The sequence below is a fragment of the Cynocephalus volans genome, chromosome 8 (assembly GCF_027409185.1).
Source record: "Cynocephalus volans isolate mCynVol1 chromosome 8, mCynVol1.pri, whole genome shotgun sequence".
NCBI lineage: Eukaryota > Metazoa > Chordata > Mammalia > Dermoptera > Cynocephalidae > Cynocephalus > Cynocephalus volans.
In genome coordinates, this window is record NC_084467.1 from 14,009,190 (window position 1) to 14,034,716 (window position 25,527).

At 50.6% G+C, this 25,527-nt stretch overlaps 1 protein-coding gene across 1 annotated transcript in view; it reads left to right on the plus strand.

The window, feature by feature from the left end:
• Positions 1-25,527, plus strand: part of IGSF21 (immunoglobin superfamily member 21) — a 236,708-nt gene that overhangs the window by 182,005 nt on the left and 29,176 nt on the right. Inside the window, exon 4 of the mRNA XM_063107058.1 lies at positions 18,933-19,051. Coding sequence (XP_062963128.1) covers positions 18,933-19,051 — 119 coding nt within the window. The remainder of the gene's footprint in view (positions 1-18,932; positions 19,052-25,527) is intronic.

Sequence of the window (25,527 nt, forward strand, 5' to 3'; positions counted from 1 at the left end):
GCCATGCTTTAGTGCTGGGATTCCCGCTTGCCTCTCAGGCTCACTTTCTGGAAGGCAGAGTCCCTGATGGGAAACCAAGACCCAGAGCCAACCCCAAGGCAGAGGGATGACAGAGGCCAATTGGGGTCCTTGGCCCGTGCCAGTCACCAGGCCTGGGCTCTGCCAGGCAATGATGCAGAGCCGTGGGGGGGAGGGTGCCCAGGAGACTGTGGGCCCTGGCTGAGCAGAGCTGTCATCCTGTCCCTTCTTTCTCAGTATGGGTATGACCACAGCCAGGGCCACAGAGAATGAGTTCCTGAGCTGAATATTGGAAAATGGAGGTCTCTCCTGCTGTTGATGAGGACAGTTCCCCAGGGCCTTCCAGAAACCACAGCTACCCTGTCCCTACCTACCCCTTGCTTGGTGACTCAGAGGATCTTGCTCAGGGCTCCACAAGGTCTCTCCTTTTATTTTATTATTATTATTTTTTTGACGGGTAAGGGGATTGCAACCCCTGGCTTGGTGTGGTCTGCACCACACTCAGCCAGGGAGCGCACCGGCCATCCCTACATAGGATCTGAACCAGCGGCCTAGGCGCCCCCAGCGCCGCACTCTCCCGAGTGAGCCACGGGGCTGGCCCAAGGCCTCTCCTTTTTAATCAATCCTCCTCTCTGACTTTGAACACTGGTGTGATCAAGTCTCCCACTGTCTTGTGCACAAGCCCCTGCCCCTCTATTCCATAAGTGGGTCCCTATGTTAACCCATATCCCTAACTCCCTGTTGTAGTCCCTCCCTGAGATGATAATTTCTCCTGCATGAGACTGACCTGATTATGCCTCCTGGGTCAGTAGTGGGATCGCTATTCTTTCAGTGTGACCTTGGGCATGTTACTTGTCCTCTCTGTGCCTCAGTTTTCTCAACTATAAAATGGGGATGAGAATAACAGCGCACAAGTAACAATAACAGATAACACAAACTAGGTGTCGTGTTACATGTTATTATTCAGCAAGTAAACATTGAATACAATATGTGCCTAGCAAAGTTCTGGGTGCTGGAGATACAAATGCACAGAGTAACCTTAAAGGACAGAGCCCACCCTTTGTTTTATTTTGCAGAAATGATTGGCATCTCTTCTCCTACTCTCTGTCTGTGTGACCTTGGGTGGAACACATAACCTCAGTGAGCCACAGGTTTCCCATGTTTACAGCGCCTGCCTCTCCACGTTTTGGTGAGGATTAGAGATGACATGGGTAGAGTACTTAGAACTAGTACGTTCTCAGTAAGTGGTGCTTAGTATTGTTCCAGGTTTTCCAGGACCAGCACCCTCCCCTTACTGCAGGTCAATGACCAGGGAAAGAACATGCCATCCTCTCCTATACTATTATCTCAGTCCTCACCACAATCCTGTGGAGTGGGCCTTATAGTACTTAATTTTACAGATTAGGAGACATAGGTACAGAGAGGTTAAGCCACCTGCCCCAGGTCACAGTGCACCCAAGTAGCAAAGTTGAGATTTGATCCCAAGTCTGTCAGATGCCACTACCTGTGCTCTTGGCCACCAAGCCACCCTCTCCTCCTAGGAGCCCCTCCTTAGCTCCGAGAATCAGGACCACCAGGTCCGAGAGACATGAGAGCCGGGAAAAAGTCTTGGACCTTCAGGAATCATTTTTGAAAATGTGATTCTCAGTAGTGCTTGGTCTCCAGCACCCTGGTGGTTCCACGTTCCAGGGACCTCCTGGTCCTTTTCCTCCCCCCTCCACCCAGTCTCTGGGCATGAATCTACACCCATACCCAGGCCTCTCAAAGACCAGCAGAGGAGAGCTGAGGGACCGGAGGAGGGAACAAACACCACCAGTGCAGAGAACGGTGACAAGGCTAATGCACGCATGTGCTAACTGCGGGGCAGGCGCTGTCCTGACTGCGTTCCATGTGTTCTCTCATCTAGTCCTCTCGACAGCCCATAGGAAAGCTACATTATTATCTGTATGTTAAGGTGGAGAAATGGAGGCACAGGGTGGTAGAATAACTTGCTCAAGGTCACACAGCTGTAAGTGGAAGAGTCAGGATTCAAAGCCAGGCAGTGGAGTTCAGCGTCCCTGCTCAGCTCTGCTGTCTTTGTCATTCCTAGTGTTCACACGGGCACTAATAGTGGGGTCTGGAGAGTGCATGGGGAAGGCACCCCAGGAAGTGAGAGACCTTCCTCTGAGCCCGCGGGTGGGCGTGTTGACTATAGATGGCACTTCCCAAACCAGGACTGTGGGCCACACCACACCCAGCCATGGGCATTTTCGTGGGCCAGTGTAACTGTGAAGTGACATTGCCATGGGAATGAGGGAGGGCCCCTGGTCCTCCCTCCGAAACTCACAGGTGGATAGACAGTCGCTCCCTCCCTTGTTCTCACCTCCCCAGCACTACCGAGAACACATCTCCTTTCCTTGGCAATTAGCAGGAGGAACAGATGGTGGAGGGTTTGGTTGAAAGTGACGCGTCCATTAAAGCGCACCAGGCTGCCGTCACTGCTCCCTTCTGCGGGCCTGGCCTCCACGGAGAGGACGTGCATGTGTGCATGTGTGTGTGTGTGTATGCACATATGTGCGTTGGGTGCGTGGTGTGTGTGCATACATGTGTGGTTGGTTAAACAGGACTGTTTCTGCTTTGGCCTTGGTGAGAAGCCAAGAGGCCCACTCCAGGAGTCTGGACCCATTGGGGCTCGGAGTGGGTTCCTGCCCACATGGCAGCTGCCACCCAACTCTTCCATGGTGAGAGTTGAGTCTCTGACAACCCAGCTCTGCCACTCTCTTGCTCATCCAGTTCCGCCTGTAGGGATCCCCTTCACAGGGCCTCGTTCACACACCAGGGACTCACAGACCAAAGCCAGCCAGCCAGCCAGCCAACGAGTTTTGTTTGACTGACATTGAATTTTTTTTTAATTAAAGAAACATTTTTAATTACTGGGGCCTGAGGCTGCTGTAGTCTGGCTGAGACTATCCCACATGCAGCGGGTTCCCCTCTGGGGACAGGGCAGGTCTAGAGTCTCTGTCCACAGGTTCCAGCCTGTGTCAGGAGCCGAGGAGTTTTGCCTGGTGCTGGATTTTACTCCAGCGGCCCAAGACTGGGTTTCAAGCAAAGTCCTCTCCTTCCCCTAAGCAGCCAGTGTCTCTCCACTCTGCGCTGCCAGGGGTTAGGGGAAAGATCACACAGGTCTGTAAAACTGTCTTTTCTGCCCTCTCTAATGCATCTTTTCTTATTATTAGACTAAAAACAGGTACTGGGTCTCTCCTCTGGTTTCCTTGGCTCTTGTGAAGGTTTTATCATGAGTGGATCATTGTTCAAATTAATGTTTCCATGGGGGAACGATCGGTAGAAAGTCCTACTCTGCCACCTTGCTCCACCCCTCTGGGCAATGCTCAAAAGCGTTTTTAATTAAATCAATGGCAAACTTTTGAAAATCAGGACATTTCACAAACAAATCTATATTCTTGGCTTTTCTTTAAAAAGCTGAAGACGCAGCTTTTATACTGGTTATTCCCAAATGATAGGAAACAACCACCATAAATAGCGGCTGGAAAAAATGGCCTCTTCGTCCCCCCACTGTCCACACCACTCCCTATTATCTGAAACTGTGTCAGTTAGAATTAGTTTGGGCTCCATGCAACAAAAACCCGCAAACAAATGCCTTAAACTACATAAAAGTTTATTCCATGTGCACGGCCTTCATTCTCAAGGTCACCTCAAAGTTTAAAGAGGCTGCTCCAGCTCCAGCCATTATGCCTACATTCCAGCCAGAGGGAAAGGGTGGAGGACACACCCCCTCCTTTAAGGACCCTCCAGGAAGTTGTACATAACACCCCTACTTACATCCCACTGGCCAGAACTTAGTCACATGGCCACCCCTACCACAAGGGTGGCTGGGAAATGTAGTCTTTATTTCAGGCAGTTATGTGTCTGGCTGTCATAGTAACTATGACCATGAAAAGAATAGCTGCTGAATTGTTTTACTTTCTTACGCAGACTGTAAGCCCCTGAAGACGGGACCTTGTTTTTGACTTTGCCTCTGAACTTCTGTAACTTCACTGGTCATTTACTTCACTGTGGTTCGTCTCATAAAGTTGCTCCAAGGAGTTCACAAGCAGATGAAGGATGCAAACATGCCCAGCAAAGTGTGGCACTTAATACACGTTCAGCGACTGTCAGTTTCATCCATGCTTCCCCCAGATGTCCACATGGCTCCCTCCCTCCCCTTCTTGAGGTCTTTGCTGAAACAGCACCTGCTCAGTGAAACCTCCCCTGACCACCCTGCAATTTAAATTTCAACTCCCCACCTCCTTTGCCAGCATTCTCTATCCCTGTCCTGTCATTATCTTTCTAAATACACATAGAACCACCAATGTGCTGTATTTTTTAGAGCTTACTTTTTTCATGGTCTGTCTCTCTCAACTAGAACGTGAGTTCCGTGAGGACAGTGGTTTTTGTCTGCGGTGTTCATGTCTGTATCCCCAGCACTTAGGGCAGGCCCTGGCACCTAGTAGGTGCTCAGTAAAAATAGGTTGAATGAAAGAATGTTCAGATATTTATCATCTTCTAAGTACTAGGCACTGTACTAAGTGTGAGAGACAAAGCGGGAATATGCCTTGCAGTTTCCATATCCCCATGGCATCCAGCCCAGAGCTGAACACACTAAGATAAATGCCTATTACCTTGGATGGGATCTTGGTGCCAGCAAGAGTCCAGGCATTTTAATTTTGTTTTGACAAAGAGGCTGATGGGAGAAGTTGGCTGGCTCCTCTGTCTCCCATCTGCCGGCAGCCCTGGACCCCCCAGCTTGACCTTCCCTGCCTTCAACCCCCACGTAGCTCAGGACAGTAAAACATAATTGGCCTGCCCTACTTTTTAAGAGAACCCAGATTGAAGGATTGGGTTTTTGGTGGGCTGACCTGTTTAAAAGCCTTAAGAGGAAGCTGGGAGCTTCAATTTTCCACTGCCAAAGCAAGGCTGTTTTTAGCTCGGCTTTGATGAAGCAGCAGGAATCGGGTTCGGCTGGGTCACCCATCAGCTGACCTGGTTGAGAAAGGCCTCCTGCGGGGCCCCAGGCCCAGCTGCAGCTTTGCAGGGAACATTAAGGTTTGCTTTACCCAACCGGAATAATTGGTCCTGCTCCAAAGCTGCCCCTAGGCCATCCCAAAGGAGAGAGAGGTCTCTAGCTATCTCAGATGTTTTGTCCTTTTGGTGGGTCCCTGAGTTCCTGCCCCAGCTCTTCCAGGTATTAGCTGCGTGACCTCAGACAAATTGCTTGGCCTCCCTGGGCCTCAGTTTCCTAATCTGTTCATCACTCTGCTCTCGCTGGGAGGTTGTAGGTACTAAACAATATAATGTTGGTTGACTACTGTGTCCATCTCAGGCTTTGAGGATCTTTCACCTGGATTCTCTCCCTGCAGGAAATTGAGCTGGTTGACAGCCACATGGGTGGGCCAGGTCGGTTCAGTCACCCGCAGAAAGGGCTTCTCTGAATTGCAGTGCTTTGGTATGACACCTGCTTTTCTAGGGGTCAAGAACCATCTCTTTGAGCCTCTTTTCTGATCCTTTTGTCAAACCATCGTTGAAGAAATCCGCCTCTGGGTACTCTGGTCCCATATTAGAGGGATCCATGTAATATATTTTTCCTGGAATTTGCTTCCAGGAACAATGTGACCCCTGCAGATGTAAAGGTCTGCTCTTGGTCACCAGAAGGTACAGCCAGGCCATGCATCAGGCCCATGCTGCTATGGCTGCCAGGGAAGGTCAGGCCAGCTGAAATCATTGCTCTGAAGCCACAGTCTGCTGCCTCGATGGTCTCAGGGCGCCCACTCATTCTGCTTGCCCTTTACGGCTCTTTCCAGTCTAAAGGAGTTGTTTCCTTTGTGCCACTGACTGAGCAGAAGACCAGGCCACTCTGTATGCCACACTCACCTCGAAAAGCAATAAGCATGGGGGTTGAGGGCACTGTTTTAGTCCATTCAGGGTGCTATGAAAAAATGCCATACACCAAGTGGCTTATGAACAACAGAAGTCTATTTCTCATAGTTCTGGTGACTGGGAAGTCCAAGATCAAGGCGGATTCCATGTCTGGTGAGCCTTCCTACTCTGAGACAGAAAGCAGCAGTGTCCTCAGGTGGCGGGAGATACACGGGCAGCTCTGTGGGGCCTCTTTTATAAGGGCACTAATCCCCCCCAACCACCTTCCAATACTATACTGTGGTGATTAGGTTTCAACAGCTGAATTTTGAGGGGGACACAAACATTCAGACCATAGCAGGTCTCACTTCTGGAGCCCACTGCCAGTGTTCAGGCCCAAGCTTTGACATTCTCTCTCTGAGTGACCCAAGTCAACAAGTTATAAACTACATCTTGTGCCTCAGTTTCCTCATCTGTAAAATTGGAACAAGAAAAATAACACTTCATGGGATTGTTGTGAAGATTAAGGGAGTTTTACAGATGGGGAAACTGAGGCACAGATATTAAATAACTTGTCCCAGATCACTCCACCATAGCATGCTAAAACTGGGAGTATCTAGCACACAGGAGGATCTAGGGAAGTATCGGCTTCTATAATTTTTCTTATTGTGGAGGGCTTTTAGTGAGGGTTGAACAAGACCAGTTTTCAAAGTGCCTTGCACAGGGTCTTGCACACAGTGGGTCCTCAATGAAGCCCGGGATGGTACAGAGATGAATGAGGCATGCATTGCACTCTAGAATCTCAAGGGTGAGTGACCAACTCTGACCTTGCACCCAGTAGGGGCTCGGCCGTGTTCATTAAACCAGATCAGAGAAAGAACTGGTTTGAGGGACTAAGTGGATCAATCAGGACCTGGAGGAGGAAGTGGTTTCCATGGCAGCAGCAAGAGGCTGGAAAAGAGAGGTCCAGAGAAGAAAAGGGGTGGGAGGAAGAGTGGGAGGAGTCAGAATGGGAGAGACAAGCAAGGGAAAAGTAGAGGGCCAGGGAGTTGGGGGAGGAGGTTGACAGGAGAGAGACCGAGGGGAGGAGGTGACAGTTGGGGTTTGGGTCCTGAGGCTGAGGAGCAGGGTGGGAAGGACCAAAACAGGTAGCAGGCCAGAGCAGTGGGAGTCAGTGACCCCAAATCCGTCATCACCCAGGGTCCCAGTCCTGGGCTTGGGCCATCTGGGGACACCAGGCTAGGATCTCTATGGTTTTTCTTTGGGAAATCATTATCGCAAAATAAAATCTGATTTCCGAGAGTCATTTTTCCACATTGGAAACAGGTCCTCACGAGTTTGCCCACAGTAATCTAAGGGTGGCATCTCTGGGGTGCCCCCCAGGACCTTCCAGGTGACCTTGCTGGAGCTTCAGGGCCTATGGCCTCAGGACAAAGGCTCCTCACAGCCAGGATGCAGAAGGTGAGGCTCAGAGAGTCTGACAGCTTCAAGTCACATAGTCCTGGGAGGCCAAGCTGGGTGTGGACGAGCCCCAGCTCTTTCCGATCCAGCTCTGAGGGTCTCCTCTCACAGTGAAGATAGAACTTAGGAGGGCATGGCCCAGAGGCAGGCCAGGGGAAGGCAAGCCCCCTCTCTTGGAAAGGCAACAGAGGGGACAGAATGGGGCCTCCCCCTTGGTCTTCATCCTCCACTGTCAGCATAATGAGGGTCTGGCAGAAAAAGCTGCAGCAGTTGGACCACTAATCAAAATGCCAGTCTACACAGTCCATGGCAGGGGCAGGGCCTGAGATGGCCCGAGGCTCCCTGGACAGTGTGCAGGGAAGACGAAGGGAGGGGAGCTGGGGGCAGGGCAGGGAGGGCATGGGGTGGAATGTTCTGGAACGTCTCCCCCTGCCTCCCTTCCCCATTACCCCTCCTCACCAGCCCTGTGTTTGATGGGACACCACAGATGTTTTGTACCCACTGAGCACTTTTATGATGGAAACCGTTTTCAGGTTGGAAGGGGGTGAAAATCACGCTAATGGTTTTTTAAAGGCCCTGGAAAAAAGAGTTCAGACAGCCTCCAGAAAGAAGGGGGAAAACACAGAAGAAAGAAGATAATAAAACTCTCAGGACCGAGGGGCTCAGCTCTTAGGTAATGAGGCTTTTCTGGAGGTTCCAGACCCCCTGCCCAGTGCTGCCCCCACCTCTTCCCAACCCCCAGTCAAGACAGCCCCAATACTTCTCACTGGCGCTGCTCAGGTGTTCTCAGGTAAGCCCACCGCATGGAGACCGGCTGCTCTCCTGACGGGCTGCCCAGCCAGGGGAATGGCTGGAAGGTGGTGGGCACCACAGCTGTGGGCTCCCAGCCCCATGGAAGATTCTGACATATCTTTTCTTATTTGGCTCGGGGAGAAGTTGGACCCAAACTCTCCAGGTTCGTGTGATGAAAAAGCACCAGGTATTTCTGGCTCATTGAGACTCTAGCTCACTGGGAGTTCTGCTCACAGCAACCACAGCTGCAGTTCACTGAGCACGTCCATGTGAGGGCTTTGCAACACGATCCCCAGATCACCGATCCTCAAGCCACCTGTAAAGGGTGGTCATCAACCCATTTGCTCACCTGGTGCAGGTGGCCTGGCTCGCCTTCCTAGATCTGCCGTGACTGGTAGCCTCAGGAAAGTCACTCCCCTCTCTTTAGTTTTCTTCCCTATTAAATGTAGAGTGACCAAGTGTCCTGATTTGCCAGGGACTGAGAGGTTCCTGGGACATGGTACTTTCAGTGCTAAAACCAGGAAAGTCCTGGACAAACCAGGACTAGCTGGTCATCCTGGTTAAATAACCAGGCTGTACTGGGGGAGCAGATATTAAAGGAGCAAAACTCCTCTGTGCACATCCTGTGCTCACGGGAGAGTCTGCCTGGTTCTGTATCTCCAGGGGAAATGTCCCCCCATGTTCCCCTGTAAAGAAATTGCTGGAAGAAAAAATCAGGGCATGGCCGAAGACAGTGAGTGGGTCATTTCTGGATGTCAGATTGTTCTGTCCCTGTGCCCTTGGAGTTGAAACTTTCCTCTCTACAGGCAGGTTTCCCAGGAATGTACTGACACCAGGCCTACTGAGGAGGGTTCAGGTCTTACCACCTCAGGTGACTTTAGTCAAGTCCACACCAAGAAGGACTAGACAACTTGCCCTGATCTGGGTCTGGAGTCTGGGTCCTACTTTCCCGGCTGAGCTTGAGCATGGAGCCACCTTCAGTGGGCCAGGAAGGACAGAGAACACATCATCTGTTTCAGAAGCCAGAGGATGGGGAGCAGGTTCAGGGCGGTGTCCAGAAGGGCAGAGAGCAGGGCTCAGCATTCACTCAGTGCAGGGGGAGAGTGACAGAGGCTAGGGCTGTCCCCTAGCAGCCCCTGGTGGTTGAAAGGGACCATGCAGAGCTGCCATGTCTGTCCTCAAATAATGTCCATTTGACAATATTCATTAGGCACCTACCATGTACCAAAAATGTCCAAGACCTAGGTTCTGGTTTTGGGGTTTGGTGAAGCCAAAGGATGGAGACCCCCCCAGCATGTCTGGTGGGGCAAGGCAAAGTTAAACAGATGGAGAGACACACAGGGGAGGGAGAAGGACTAAGGCCCTGGGACTTACAGTGGGCTTCACTGACGAGCAGGAGCAGACATAGCACCTGGGAGTTTGTTAGAAACCCTCAGGCCTTGCCCCAGGCTTTCCAGAGTCTGCATCTGCTTCCTGTGCACATTCAGGTTGGAGCCCCATATCCCAGCACCCTCCTGGGGTCTCCTACAGAGGATCCCACCCCAAGACAAGGTCAGGGAAGGCCCTCTCTTGCCTGTCTCCAGCTGCTTTCCCACGTCTGCCAGTTGCCACTAATGCTACCACCAGTAAGTAGCCAATTTTCCCCACTCCTGGGGGGTGTCATGTCATCACCCAGGGCCCATTAGGGAGATGGGGGGCAGCCACAGCCAGCTGAGCAGGTATGCACCTGGACCACTGGGCCAAATAAACAGGCCTGGGCCGCCCACCATTTCCCAGCCAGACTCTGCAGACTGCACATGTGTGAGGAGGTAGGGGGAGGGCAGAGACCTCACCCCCCTCCCTTTTATTTCAGGAAGCAGCAGGCCTTTCCAAGTGTCTCATTAGCAAACATCACAATAGCACCCAGGGCTGCCTGAGACTTTATGGCCATTTTTATTAGCTCTGCCTCACGGCGCTGCCCAGGTGGAGCAGGCATTCTGCAAATGCTGCCCCAGCATCACAGGGCATGACCCTGAACTTGGAGAGTGAACAGGTGTTTGAGGGAGGGAGAAACGGCCCAGACCTCAAGGAAGGAGCAGCCAATCAGGGAAGCATGGCAGACGCATGAACAGTAAAACTTCATTACTTCACACTTGGGATCTTTCCAGCAGGAACGAGGGAGGGCAGAGCCCAGGCAGGCGCCAGGCTAAGGCACAGGGCTAATAAGATTGTAGGGGGCGTGTTTAACCTACTTGCAAGAATGAACCCTGTCGGCTGCCCCTCAGAAGCTCCGTTTCCATGAAAACAGTGGTTACACAAATGAAAAAGCGCTCTCATGTTTTCATTAAAGCACAGCCTCAAAGGACCCATCGCTACCTGGATCTTCTCTCTTAGCCCAGAATGAGGTACCGTGTATGTAAATGAAGACATCTGAATTACAAGATGCTTTCAAAATAGGGCAGATTATAAAAGTTGAGTCCTTTTAAAAGAGTCTTCTCATTCCATTGCTGAATTTGGGCAAGAGACAGGAGCCCACACTGTTTCCCTCCCTCCACCGGTCCCTCCCTCCACTTGTCCCTCCCTTTCTCCATTCTGGGTCTGAGTCAGCTCTGAGTTTGGGTTGGGTACCCCCCCACCCCCAAGTGGTTGAAGTCACAGGAAGGTGTTAAGCTGGGAAAGGACAGGCTGGATCCTCACCTTTATAATGTCACTCTGGCAGCAGGGTGTGGATGGGACAGACTGGAAGAGTCTCAGACAGGGAGACAGTGGCAAGAAGGGAGTCAAAACTGGAGAGGTTCTGGGCTGGCTGGTTAGCTCAGTAGGTTAGAGTGCAACCTTATAACCCCAAGGTCAAGGGTTCAGATCCCTGTACCAGCCAGCCATTCAGGAAAAAGAGAAAATGGAGACGTTCCAGACCGAGAAAAGACAGAGGGGTGGGGAAGGAAACTCCCGTGAGTGGCCTGTCCCACAACGTCCCCTAACCTGAGTGAAGATGAGAAGAAAAGAGGGTCAGAGGAACCCGCCACAATGTTATGTGTGCTTTTCTCATGGAGAAATCCCACAGCCCCAGCCTCCTGCTCCTCCTCTGAGCCCCTGTATCCGCACTGCACACACGATGCCAACAGGATTTGCTGTTCGGTTTTGCAGCTCTCTGCGAATTGAGAGCAGCACCCTAGAAAGTAGGAATAGATGGGATCGGGGGACGAGGGGTGACATGGAGCGAGAAGCTTCTAGAGGAAGGCTCCCTGAGTAGGGCATGCAAAAGACAAAAAGGCATAAAAAGCCAGGGGCCTTGTACCTCACTTTAGAAAGCAGCTGGGCAGTGCCTTAAAAGATAGACATACACCCAGCCCCGCCACGTCCTCATTTATACACAGCACCTCGTTCTGTGCTAAGGGAGAAGATTGAGATGGCAACGGGTCCTTTGAGGCCGCGCTTCCATGAAGAGATGAGAGAGCAACCCAAGTGCCTGGCGACGGAAGAACAGCTGAAGCAAATGTGGGGCATCCGTGCAATGGGACGCTCGTCAGCAATAAAAAGGCACCAACAATCGATAAAGGCAGCAACGTGAATGAATCTCCAAATAGTGATGTTGAGTGGAAGACACCAAACAAAAAAAGAGCACTCACTACCTCATTCAATTTATGTAAAATCCTAGGAAACGGGATCTGTAGTGACCGAGAGCTGATAAGTGTTTGCCCCGAGGATGGGGCAGCGGATTACACAAGGAACCTTTTGGGGGAGACGGGTATGTTCATTACCTTGATGGTAGTGATGTTGAACCTCATCCAATGTGTAAACTTTAAATACGTGTAGTTGGTATCTGTCAGTTATACCCAAATAAAGCTATAAAGAAAACGTCAAACAAAACAAACCAAAACAGAAGGGCAAGGCTCCCAGGAGACATTTAGTGTAAGGACAAGCCCACCTGTGGGAAAGCCCACCATGCGAAACCCTTCAAACCTGGCAGCATAAGACTGATGTTTTTTATGATGCCCTTGATACTGGGGTGGGTGAATTAATGTCCAGCCTACTCCCTCCCTCCAAGAAAGAGAGACACGTATATGCAGGCCCACTAGAGAAAATGTCTTTATAGTGTCGCCACTTAAAAGTGTCGCTTCATCTGTCTTTTTCCCCAATACATATTCAGCACCACAAGCAGTGCTTGGTACGTGGTAGGGGCTTAACAATTTGTTTTAAAATTTTAATCAATGAACAGTGTAAGGGGAAGAATAGGACAGGTGTCTACACCTCGCCAGGCTCTGTTCTAAGTGCATTTACACATGTTCATCAATTTAGGCTTCAGTACACAGCAAAAGTCAAATATTGGATCACCCGCTTCCCCAGCCATACAAGAAAAGCAAGTCAGAGGCCCATTCCCTGTTCCCTCCCAGCCACACCCTTTGCTCCCAAGTCCACTATCTTGATTCTGTGAGAATCTGGGACTCTTCCCGGGGGAAGAGCAGAGTCAGGGAGGGAAGGATGATCGGAGGCTGTAAAATCACATCGGGTGTGGAAAATGTGCCCACGACTTGCTCAGCAAACCCCAATCATCAGAATTAAGGGGCCTGCCAGAAACTTGAAGAAGGGAATTTAGGGGGCCGGCCCGTGGCTCACTTGGGAGAGTGCGGTGCTGATAACACCAAGGCCACGGGTTCGCATCCTATATAGGGATGGCCGGTTTGCTCACTGGCTGAGCGTGGTGCTGACAACACCAAGCCAAGGGTTGAGATCCCCTTACCGGTCATCTTTAAAAAAAAAAAAAGAAGAAGAAGGGAATTTAGGCAAATAAAAGGCCATCCTGTGTCTCCCAGCAGGGAGGAAACATCTGGTTTGCATTACCTGGAGAGCTGGTGAGACACAGACTAGAAATATGCTCAAGAGCAGTGCAGGTAAATTCAGATTCAGAGAGCTCAAATTAATTTGCTGGTAAAGGGAGATCTGAGGGGCGGTGCTGGGGGGGCCTCTGGCCTCCATCGTGCTTGGGTTTGAATCATGACACCCACTTATTCTGTGTCATCAGTCATGTGACCTCCTCTCTGTGCCTCAGTTTCCTCATCTATACAATGGGGATAGTAATATTATTGTCGTTGTATAATGTATATAATAACATGTTTCATATAATGCTGTAATGGGGTAGTAGCAAGGATTTGGTGAGAGAGGGTAAAATGCTCAGCATAATGACTTCGTGGTAAAGCTCTGTAAATATTAGCACCCTCCCCCAACAGCTGTCGTCCTACAAAACAGGTATTATAGTGCCCATTTCTCAGACTGAGCCCTTGTCCAACATCACAAACGAGTCAAGTCCAAAGCCAAGACTACAGACAAGGCTCCTAAACTCCTGGGCCAGGCTGTTCCCACTGACTTCATACATACAGTGGATACTCCCTGAGTACCTACCACATGGCGGGCTCTTCAAGGAGCTCACAGCCTGGGAAACAAGGCAAATCAGTTGCAGTGTAGCACGATATGGACAGTTAGATGCTCCCAGACAGATGCAGCCCTGGGAGGTGAAGATGAACTCTGTCTACACTGAGAGCTAGGCAGTCAGGGCAGCCTGCCTGGTGGAGGCAGCACCTGCAGGTAGGGCCTGTGGAACTCTTCGTATCTAGAGTATCTGGAACAGCATTCCAAGCAGAGTTAATAGCACAGCAAAGGCATGGAGGCAAGAAGCAAATCCTTGGCATCCCCAATCCCACCCCATCCCCAAGTTCAGCTGAGAGCGTGGCACACAGTAGGCCTAAATACTTGTGCTGAATGTGGGTGGCCCATGGTCCTGGCCCCAGGCTTAGCAGAAGATTCAGTGACCAACCTTGCATGGCCTCCCCTGGGCAGAGGCACCCAGGCCAGGGGGACAGCCAACGGGGCCCGCATTCTTCCTGTGCTCGGCTTTTCAAAAACACAATTACTCACCCTTCAGAGGCCCTGTCAGTGTTGGTAAACTCTAGCTGCTAAACTGCATTACACTGATCTCTCCAGAAACCTTTGCAGTTATTAATAGTTTATTGACCGCAGCCTATTGCTGATGAGAGTAGGCTCCGCTCCCCACCCCCTTGGGTTCCTGCTATCTGCAGAAGGCCTTCTATCCAGCATGCAGATCAATGCTACTCAGTTCTGGGGAAAGGGAGTCTCTGGGCCTCTTAATCCACTTTAGAAGGACAACAGTGAAGGCAGAATCTCAGATGAGGCACCAAGAAGGGGTGGATGGGTCCCAATCAAAGCTGCGACCTGGCAGCTGTTGGATCTGCAGATGAGAACTCAGTTCTGCCTTCGCGGGGAGAGGCTGCCCCTGGTCGTGTAAAGTGGTAACCACGGGAAAGCGGGGGACGGGCAAAATCGGGAGCTCTATTATCTTTGCAACTTTTCTGTAATTCTAAACTTATCCAAAATAAAAATGTTGTTTTAATGAAAAGGAGTTTGGCACATGGGAAGAAATGAGAGAACACCATCGTGGCTGGAGGAAGGGGAGAGGTGTGGGAGGAGGGAGGGCGTGAGACGTGGCTGGAGACATGCAAGGAGTCCACGGTGCTGGGCCCTGGTGGCCACCGTGAGGATTCTTGTCTTTAAGAGCAGAGAGAAGGCTTTGAAGGGGGACTTAGGTACCGAAGTACCATTAATCTCATTTGCATTTGGAAAAATCTGGATTCTACCTGGAGAGTGGGTCAGGAGGGAGATTAGCAATAAAGCCTCTGCGTCCACCATCCAGGTGAGAAGAGGTGGGAGCAGTGGAGACAGAGGGAAGTGGATAGCTCAGGATCTATTTAGGAGGTATTACAACCAGGACTTAGTCACTGTATTTGGGGAGTGTGGGGAGATATCGGGGGGGTGCCCAAGAGTGTCACTTGACGTAATGGTGGAGGGCCTTTCATGGAGCTAGGGAACCCGGTAGAAGGAATATCTGAGCTGTGGAAATAGTCATAAGTGGGAAGCTGCCTTCTATATAAAGCACTGATCCAGGTGTCCCCTGAGCCGTCTTCTATACCACCTGTGTGGCATCACTTACATGTGTCACCCTAGCATATTGCCTATGTTACTGTCATCTGATCATGTCATCATTGTGGCGATTGCCTAAACATGTCACCTGTCGCTATCACATAAATACATCTTCTGCATATGTCACCTATGTGGCAGTCACCTACACCTATCTACCTGTGTGTCAATCGTGTCATTATTATATTATTACACCACCTGGGAAGCTGCCAGCTCCACATGTCCCTGGAGACTATTTCTTTATGGAGCTGTCACCTGAGCATGCCACCTGCATCCCTGTCACCTACGAAAGTCACTTAAGCAAGCCACCTCTATAACCAACACCTATGAGTGTCACCAAGTTCCAATTCTGCTCCTACTGTTTGTAAGCCTTGGGACCTTGGGTAAGTCATGCCATCTCTCTCTCCGAGTCTACATTTTCTCACCTAAAAAGTGTCACTCTAGATGACAGTCACTCAGTAAAGATGCCCAGCAAAGAGGTTATTTTTTTCAGTCTAGTTGAGTTACAAACAAAGGAAATTGTTCCCCGAGGGGAGACGGGTCCCCCGCTGTTCCCGCTGTCACTGTGCTCTTTCTTGTGAGAGCAGGAGTAGAGGAGGCAGCATCTTCTGCACAAAGTTCCCTGATGAAAAGCTCTCCATTCTTTCAGTCCTTCTGTGACAGTCAGTCGGCCAGATGTCAACCTCTGTGTGTTCTATGTAAATGAAGGTGTTTGTTTATGCTAACGTGTGCTGGGTGGTGGGGCAGGAAGGGAGACACAGCTCAGCCCAGTGAGACAACAGGGATGGGAAAAGAGGCTGGGAGCTCAGGTGTGTGGGGGATGAGCAGGGGGGAAGTGGGGGACAGTGAGTCATAAGGAAAAAGGAGCTGAGAGACAAAGATGGGGAGGGGGGACGGCTAAAATGGGAGAAGAAAAGAGTGAATCTGAGGTTAGGTTGCTCAGCAGAAACAGATGGTTTAGCAACATGGGAGATATGTCCACGAAGCGGGGGGATGGAGAAGCAGATTGACGGATCCCCGCCCCCCCTTTCTCAGGGGTGGCAGGGCTGGGACGCATTTCCAAGAGCCTGAGCTCCTACCCAACCACTGCCCTCTCCCTCCCCAGCAGGGTCTCTCTGATAGGACTGGTGGGCCAGCTAGGTGGGGTAGGGCCGCGAGTAGGGGTTTCTTCCCCCAGTTTTCTGCTGTGACTTGAGAACTTCTAAAACCTAAATAGACCCTCTAAGTTGTAGCCAGAACAGGCTGGAACTTGCTGGAGGGCACACAGATTTCCCTGATGCAGCAGTGACATAGCTCTGCAACACCAGGCTGGGGCTGCTCCCCATCCAAGTGTCCAGATCCCACTTGCCAGAATTCTGTCTCCCCACAGGGCATCACAGGATAAAGGAACAACATGTAATGGCCCCTCTGTCCTTTTGGGTATGATTTTCCTGCTTACAAAATCTTGCAGTGACATTATTGTGTGTGATCTTCACTGCAGTCCTGTGAAGTGTCACCTCTACATTTTAGAAAGAAAATGCAGACTTGTAGAGAGACTCTGTGACTTACCCAAGGTCCCATGGCTTACGAACAGTAGGCGCAGAATTTGAACTTGGTTCTCTCTGACAACATGTCAGGGCTCTTTTCAGTCTAGCAGGGAGGAAAGAGCTGCTCTGTTTGCATTTTTCATGGGGTGAGAGAACAACATACCAATTCCTTTCAGCATGATGTGACCCTGTAGACCCTGTGGAAAGATCTAGAGGAGGAGTCATCAAACTACAGCCTGTGGGCCAAATGCAGCCCATCAACCTGTTTCATCACAATTTGTGAACTGAGATGTTTTCTACATTTTTAAATGGTTGGGGCAAAATAAATAAATAAATAAATAAAATTTTAAAAACGGAAGAACATTTCATAACACAAAACTATATGAAATTCAAATTCAGTGGTCATAAATAAAGTTTTGTTGGAACACAGCCACACTGATTTATTTTTGCACTGTCTGTGGCTGTTTTTGTGCTTCAAGGGTGGAGCTGAGTAGTTGCAACAGAGACCATAAGGGCAACAAAGCCTAAAATTTTTACTCTCTAGCCTTTTATTTTTTTATTTATTTATTTTTTTTAATTTTATTTTGTCGATGTACATTGTGGCTGATTATTGCTCCCCATCACCAAAACCTCCCTCCCTTCTCCGTCCCCCCCTCCCCCCCAACAATGTCCTTTCTGTTTGCTTGTCGTATCAACTTCAAGTAATTGTGGTTGTTATATCTTCTTCCCCCCCCCGGTTTGTGTGTGTGTGGTGTGAATTTATATATTAATTTTTAGCTCCCACCAATAAGTGAGAACATGTGGTATTTCTCTTTCTGTGCCTGACTTGTTTCACTTAATATAATTCTCTCAAGGTCCATCCATGTTGTTGCAAATGGCAGTATTTCATTCGTTTTTATAGCTGAGTAGTATTCCATTGTGTAGATGTACCACATTTTCCGTATCCACTCATCTGATGATGGACATTTGGGCTGGTTCCAACTCTTGGCTATTGTAAAGAGTGCTGCGATGAACATTGGGGAACAGGTATACCTTTGACTTGATGATTTCCATTCCTCTGGGTATATTCCCAACAGTGGGATAGCTGGGTCGTATGGTAGATCTATCTGCAATTGTTTGAGGAACCTCCATACCATTTTCCATAGAGGCTGCACCATTTTGCAGTCCCACCAACAATGTATGAGAGTTCCTTTTTCTCCGCAACCTCGCCAGCATTTATCGTTCAGAGTCTTTTGGGTTTTAGCCATCCTAACTGGGGTTAGATGGTATCTCAATGTGGTTTTGATTTGCATTTCCCGGATGCTGAGTGATGTTGAGCATTTTTTCATATGTCTGTTGGCCATTTGTATATCTTCCTTAGAGAAATGCCTACTTAGCTCTTTTGCCCATTTTTTAATTGGGTTGCTTGTTTTCTTCTTGTAAAGTTGTTTGAGTTCCTTATATATTCTGGATATTAATCCTTTGTCAGATTACTCTCTAGCCTTTTAGAGCAAAAGTCCAGGAGCAGGTGCGAGGGGTCTCTCCCACGCTCAGGTCACCCCCAAGAGGCCCTTCTGACCACCTCAAAGGCAGAACCAGCTGTTCACAGATCCAGGCTCAGATAAGCTCACGCTTTTCCAAGTGATTGTGGAGCACTGGTCACTTCCCTGCCTCCTTGTCCCCGAGGATGGGGGCTCCTCAGGGACAGGGATTTTATTTTGTTTCTTTTCAATGTCACCAGGATTGGGCATAGAGTGGCAGCATGGCATGTGGAGAGAGGAATTCCAATTCCCAGCCTGGTTCTCATTAGCCATATGGGGTGGGGGGTAACATCACCTCCCAAGCCTCAGTTCCCGTGTTGATGAAATGGGAGTCGATACCTCTGTGGAAGGAGGTCATGAGGAAGGAGTGAGACGATGCCTTAGGTAATAGGTGGAACCTTAGCACGCCGGCGACATGCTAAGCACCGACACCTCTTACCCATGTCATCCTCAGGGCACCCTGGGAGTGGGCACCGCTACCATCCTGGCTCACGGAAGCCGATGGGTAACTGCTCCAGGGCCCCTGGGCACAGATTTGACTCTGGCTGAACACAGCCCACACCATACCCTCTGCAGCGTTGAGCACAGGGCCTGCATACAGTCGGTGTTCCGTAAGTGTCACTCCCCTCCCAGCCCAGCATTCCCGCAGGTGGTCGCTCAGATGCAGGACCAGTGGCGCTGGTTTGGTTTCCTCAAATGCTGCCTCCTCCAGCCCACAATGACGGCCCTCACCCTGTCCTCTGCCTCCCCTCAGGCTGCCCGAGGTCCGGATCTCAGACAACGGCCCCTACGAGTGCCACGTGGGCATCTACGACCGCGCCACAAGGGAGAAGGTGGTCCTGGCATCAGGCAACATCTTCCTCAATGTCATGGGTGAGTGCGGGGCCCCCGCCCCTCGCCGTCTCAGTGAGGAAGTGTGTGTGTGTGTGTGTGTGTGTGTGTGTGTGTGTGTGCATGCGCGTGTGTGTGCACACGTGTGCATGGAGGGGCCGTCCTGGGGACTCCCTGCCAAATTCCTGTTGTCCTGCCATACAACCCTCTTCCCTTTCCCACCCTTGCCCTCGAGGGGCAACAAGGCCAGGCCGTGCCAAGGTGTGACTGAAGAGGTCTTGCCCTGCAAGGGTCTCCTCTCAGGAGTCCCTGCTCCTCCCACCACTGGTACCCTGAGCTGGTAAAGGCAGGGCTGTGCCTCACCCCTGGGTCCTCACGTGCCTGGCACTGTGGAGGGCTCTGACACGTTAGTTGGAATGAATGAGTAACTGAAGGTGGAATGAGAGCTCCCGAGGACAGCAGGCTGACACAGCCTCTGGGCCTGTTTCTACTTCCATAACATGGGCGAGGGAAAGAGGCCTCGTGGATCATTCACAGACCACCCAGCTCCAGACTCTGCAACGAGCGAGGGCACAGGGACAGAGGTGCCAGACACTGTGCCAGCAGCTGGGGGAGTACCTTTCCCAGGCTAAGCCAATAGCCATGCCACTAGACATACCCGTGGGAAGGGTGCAGTGCAGGAGAGTTCTCCAAGGGGAAGGACACTCTGGGAGCCTCCCTGGGGAGTGTGAGATGGCATCTCAGTCAGCCATGATGCACAACTGCTGCAGAGAATGACTCTGCCCCTCGGCCAGATGTTCCCTCCCTCCACCTCCCAAGGCCCTTCTGGAAATGCTGAAGGATCAGGTGACGAGTTAGAAAGTGCCTTAGGCTGGGTGTCAGGGTTCCTAGATTCTGACCCTGTCTCTGTGCCTCCATTTATGCATCTGGAAAATGGGGATAATAATACTAATGTCTGTCCTTGGGCAAGTCAACCCCCACCCCAGCCTCAGTTTCCCCATTTGTAAAACAAGGGTACCACTCTGACTGGTCTCAGAAGCCCCTGCCAGCTCTAATGTTCTTCCCAGATACATCCTCATATTCTGGCTCTGCTGCAGGAATGCTGGGGACTTGGCCTCGATTCGGGCTTCTGTGTTCTCCGATTTACTTATCAAATATGTTTACCAGGGAAACAGAGCTTGCTGTACTCAGGCAATCAATGAAAGTATAAAGGCCCCTTTGAAAGCCACTGCTTCTGGGGAAATTGAAAACCTCCAAAGGCCAGACCTGCAGAGGGACATTGATCCCTGCAGAGGCTGCACATCGTGCGTTCCGGCTTCCTGGGGGAGCCGTGATGCGGGAGGTGGCGTTACAGGAAAACCTCCCCTCCTGCAGATGCTCGCTCCCTGGGCAGCTCCTCTGACACATGAACTAGGAGTGTTCTTGGTGCCCAGACTTGGACTGGCCACACCAGGGAAGCTGGAGGAGCACAAAACTCAGTTCGCTCCACTGAGGGCCCCCAGTCTGATGAGAGACAGGTACTCAACCATTCCTTCACAAACACTTACTGAGAACCTATAATGAGCCACATAATGGACACAGACTTTTAGCCGGACAAAGTTCTTGCCCTTAGGGAGTTTGCCCTCCAGGGCATGAGACAAGCACCACACACTGTGCACAGGTGAGTCGGTGAGACGATTGCGGTAACTCCTGAGAAGAAGACAAAGCGGGTGATGGGATAAAGAGTGCCCGCAGGCCGGGTGGTGGCTAGTTTAGGGAGGGGTCTGGGAAGCTCCTCTGAGGCCACAGGGCTGAGCACTTTACATACATTAAGTCATTTAGTCCTCACAACCAACCCGAGGAAAGAGACAGAATGTTAGCCCCATGCTGCAGACGCAGAAATGGAGGGAGAGAGCAGGCCAGCAGCTTGCCTAAGGTCACTCAGCCGGGATCACAAAACCTTCCTGTGATATCAGGCAGCTCAGTGTTGGACTCTCCCTGGCATAGCCCCAGGCATCTTGACTCCTGGGCCATCTCTGCTGCACTTCTGGAGGCAGTGTAGGCGCTGCAGCTGCAAGCACGGTCAGAGTCTTCAAAAGCCACCTCCTCCATGAGGCCCACCCTCCCTGTTACTTCACCAAAAGACCCTGAATAGGTTACTCTCACTCTGTGGCCTCAGTTTCCCCATTCATACAATGAGGGGTTCAGACTAGATAACCCTAAGCTCCCTCCCAGCTCTGACACTTGTGAATCTATCACCCTACCTGCTAGGCGAGGAAACAGAGGCACAAGGAAGTCTCATAGGGTGACCCATTTGCACAGTTGGCGTGACGGTCCCTGCTGAGCAGGCAGTTGCTCCTGGCAGGTACAGCTGACCAAGTCCTCTCCTTTCCTTCTGCCTCACCGTCTGGGAATTGGGGGACTGTGGACTTCCCGATGGGAGGTGGCAGCCATCAGAGACGCAGGGCACTGGGGAGGAAGGGAGCAGCTGCTGTGATGCCACTTACTGAGCTTCCCAAAGGGGCCCAGTGGGCTCTTCAGGAAGCTGGGGTTGCCGGGAGGGGCCAGGGAGGGCCAGGGATGCACCGCACCCCCTTCCACCCCACTCCACCTGCTGCCCCAGATGCAGGGGAGGACTGACCCCTGGGAACTCAGCGTGTCCCGGGGTGGCATTCTCCCTGGCATGGCTCCCACCCATTGCGGTCCATCCTCTGACTGGTTCACCGCTCGGGGTCACTGTGCTTTCACTGTTCTTCCCAGCCCAGTGATTCCCTGACGGGGCAGAGATGCCCATGCTCGCCATACCCAAGGGACCCCGCAGCACAGCTAACCCGTCTCCTGTCCCTTCCTGGCAGTGGCTGACAGTGCGTGAGTTCTGGCTTCACGTGCATTGTCTTACAGAATCCTCGCCACAGCCCTGTGAATCAGGAGATGCTACAAGCCCCACCATTATATGAGGGGACCGAGGCTCAGGAAGGGGATGTGACTTGTTGGGTCATTACAGCTATCCGAGGCCAACTCCTGAAGCAGCAGTTCTCAAGGTTCTCAGTGTTGAACGTGCATCGGGACCGCCTGGAGGGCTGCCTCCTAGGGTGGGCGTAAAGTTCAAATCAGATGAGGTTTGCAAAACACTTAGCTCAACAAGAGGCACACGTGAAGGGTTCGGTGAGTTGGACTTTTTTGCTTTTATTATCACTGTCCTTCGCCTGCCCACTCTTGGGTACAGCCATGGCACAGAGAAGTCTCGTCCATTATTCTTAACTCCCAGAGAGCCTTACGCCAGCCTGAGAAGGAATGCTCAGGAGCACAGCTTCACATACCCTGGCTCTCTGGAAGCCAGGGCATGTTTCTGGGAGTGGCGGGGACAGTGGCCTCCACCCACTCGTCCTCCCTGGGCCTCTTCCTGAAGGTCTGCCTGTGCTGGCACCATGCTGCTAGGGAAGCAGCTGGGACATATCCCAACTGTGATAATGACAGCAACACCCCACAGTAGCCTGATCCGTGCCCATTCCAAAGTGCTTTCACATCAAACATGTCACCTGATCTTCACTACTATCCCAATTCACAGATGAAGAGACTGAGGCTCAGGGAGGGGAAAGGATTTGCTCCAGCTTCCAAAGGGTAGTGGTTATTTCTGTCCCAGAGCAGAGTGGCTTCCATAGGTCTCCAAGGTCCAGAATGTTGAGGGGTGGGCTGGGGGAGGCAGTGGGGCTGAGTATGAGGACGTTTTTCATACACTACCTCCCATGACCCATTGGTGACTTCAGCCCATGAGGGAGGCACTATACTGAGCCTGATGCATAGACCTGGCTCAGAGAAGGACATGACTTTGCCAGGGTTGGAGGATTAAGTGAGATAATCCATAAGGCAGAACGTTCTGGGTCCAGGGCCTGGCACAGTCTGGGTGATCAATAAATAGTTACCACTTATGACATAGTAACTGAGTCAGTTAAAGATGAGGCACAGATAGAAAGGCTTAAAAATTGATACCCCCCGCCCCCGCCCACCTCCACCTCCACAATCTCCTCCTTCAGATATATTTCTAGGCAGATCTCATTGTGACATTATGTTCATGTGCAAAGACCATTCCTCCAAGTGAGTGGAGGTCATTGGATGCTGGGGTCTCCTTTATGCTACCAGGGGCCCTAAAACCTGTGGCAGCTAACAGTGGGGCAAGCTCCCAGGACAGCGGGGAGAGTGGGAGCCAAGGAGCTGGGCACAACCCAAGGCCCCACCTGCATCAAAGCACAGAGCAGTTCTGCCAGAGAGCTGAGCACCCCAGCCTGCCATCACCTGCCGCATGCAGCGCTCTCGAACATGGCCGTTGCCAGAGGCCTCCGGGTGAAGATCAAAATAGGAGAGCGGCTGTGATTTCACGCTTACAACATCCCACCGTGTGTTGGAGAACGACATTTGGGAGCCCCGTGGGTGACACCAAGTGTGCGTGCTGCACACAGTCATTAAAATGTTTTTCTCCAAGCTACAGATAAATTGTAAGCCAATTTGAAAGTTGTGTGCTGGGCCCCGAGAACACATTATACACAGTCACGGAAGGATTGCGAGGGTTCTTCTGAGAGGTGCAGGTTCACGGGCAGAGCGTGTTAAGGGTGCGCTTTTACAATCAATTAAACGTTGTGCGGGCAGACACCCCAACCCCACCCCCGCCAAAGCCGAAAGACACTGGCTGCTCTTCTGGTTTTTCCAGAAAGCCAAGAGGCAGGGTTTCTCTGCCACCAAGTGGGGTCCTTCCAACCCATAGCTAATAATCAAGGCCAACTGCCATCGAGCACAGGCTGTGTGCTCAGCTCTCAACCAGGGCTAAGCACGTGACCCTCCCAAGAGCCCTCGGAGGTGGACCTGGCCATCCCCATTTTACAGATGAGGGACTGGAGGCTCTGAGGGCCTAAGGGACTCACGTTCGTGAGTGACAGAGCTGGGGGTCCCACCAAGTCTTCCCGAGTCCAGAACTGGTACTCCAAAGAGTAACCCTGACTCCCAAGGGAAACATTCCTACCTTTGACACAAAGGTCTTTAGTAATATAACCACCACCGCCCCCCCAAAGAAACCCTGTGCCCATTAGTAGTTACCCCACATCCCACACTGTCCATCCCCCCCGCAGTCCTAGGCAACCACTCATCTCTTTTCTGTTTCTCTTGATTTACCAATTATGGATATTTTATATAAATAGGAGTATACCCTATTTGTCTTTTGTGGCTGGCTTCTTTCACTCAGCATAATGTTTTCAAGGTTTATTTACATTGTAGCATGTACCGGTACTTCATTCCTTTTTATTGCTGAATCATATCCCATTGCACGGATGCACCACATTTTGTTTATCTACTCATCAGTAGATGGACATTTGAGTTGTTTCCACTTTTTGGCTATCATCAGTAATGCTGCTATAAACATTCCGGTGCAAGTGTTTGTGTGAACACACGTTTTCAATTCTCTTGGCTATATACCTAGGAGTAGAATGGCTGGGTCACACGGTGACACTACGTTTAACCTTTTATGGAACTGTTGAGAATTTTCTACAGGGGCTGCACCATTTTACTTCCCACCAGCAGCATACCAGGACTTCAGTTTCTCCACATCCTTGCCAGTACTGGTTATTATCTGTCATTTCTACTGCAGCCCTCCCAGTGGACGCAATGTGGTATTTCACTGTCATTTTGATTTGCGTTTCCCTCATAGCCAGTGCTCCTGAGCTTCTTTTCATGTGTTTATGGCCATTTGGGTATTGTCTTTAGAGAAGTATCTATTCAGATCCCTTGGTCATTTTCAATTGGGTTATTTGTTTTTTTGTTATTGAGTTGTAAGAGTTCTTTATCTAATTTAGGTGCAAGCCCTTATCACATGTATAATTTGTGTATTTTTTCTCCCATTGTATAGGTTGTATTTTCACTTTCTTAACAGTGTCCTTTGAAGGACAAAAGGTTTTAATTTTTATAAAGTCCAGTTTATTTTTTCTTTCATTGCTTGTGCTTTGAGTGTCGTATTTAAGGGGGTTTTGCCTAACCCAAGGTCACAACTGACTCCTATATCTTTCTTCTAAGAGTTTCTATAGTTTCAGCTCTTACATTTTGGTGTATGATGCATTTCACGTGATTTTTTATATTTGGCATGAGGGAGAGGTCCAACTTCATCATTTGCCTGTGAATATTCAGTTGTCCCAGCACATTAATTGAGCAGACTATTCTATCCCTGTTGAATTGTCTTGGCATCCCTGTCGAAAATCAATTGACTATAAATGTGAGGGTTTATTTCTGGACTCTCTATCCTATTCCACTGATCTATATGTCTTTCCTTATGCATGTCTGGTGCTTTTTTAAGCCATCTGGCCTCCCCCTGTCTGGCTCTGTTACTTCCAGCTATGTGACTGGGCAGTGAGTTCATAGGAAGCTCTCCCAGTTCCCTGATTTCCCATTAAAAGAAATTCACCCTGGACTTGGTGGGGCTCCCAGAGGAAAAAAGGGTGCAGGATATCCTAGGGGGTGATGGAGGCTGAGCCCACTTCCATGAGGCCAGCCCAGAACCT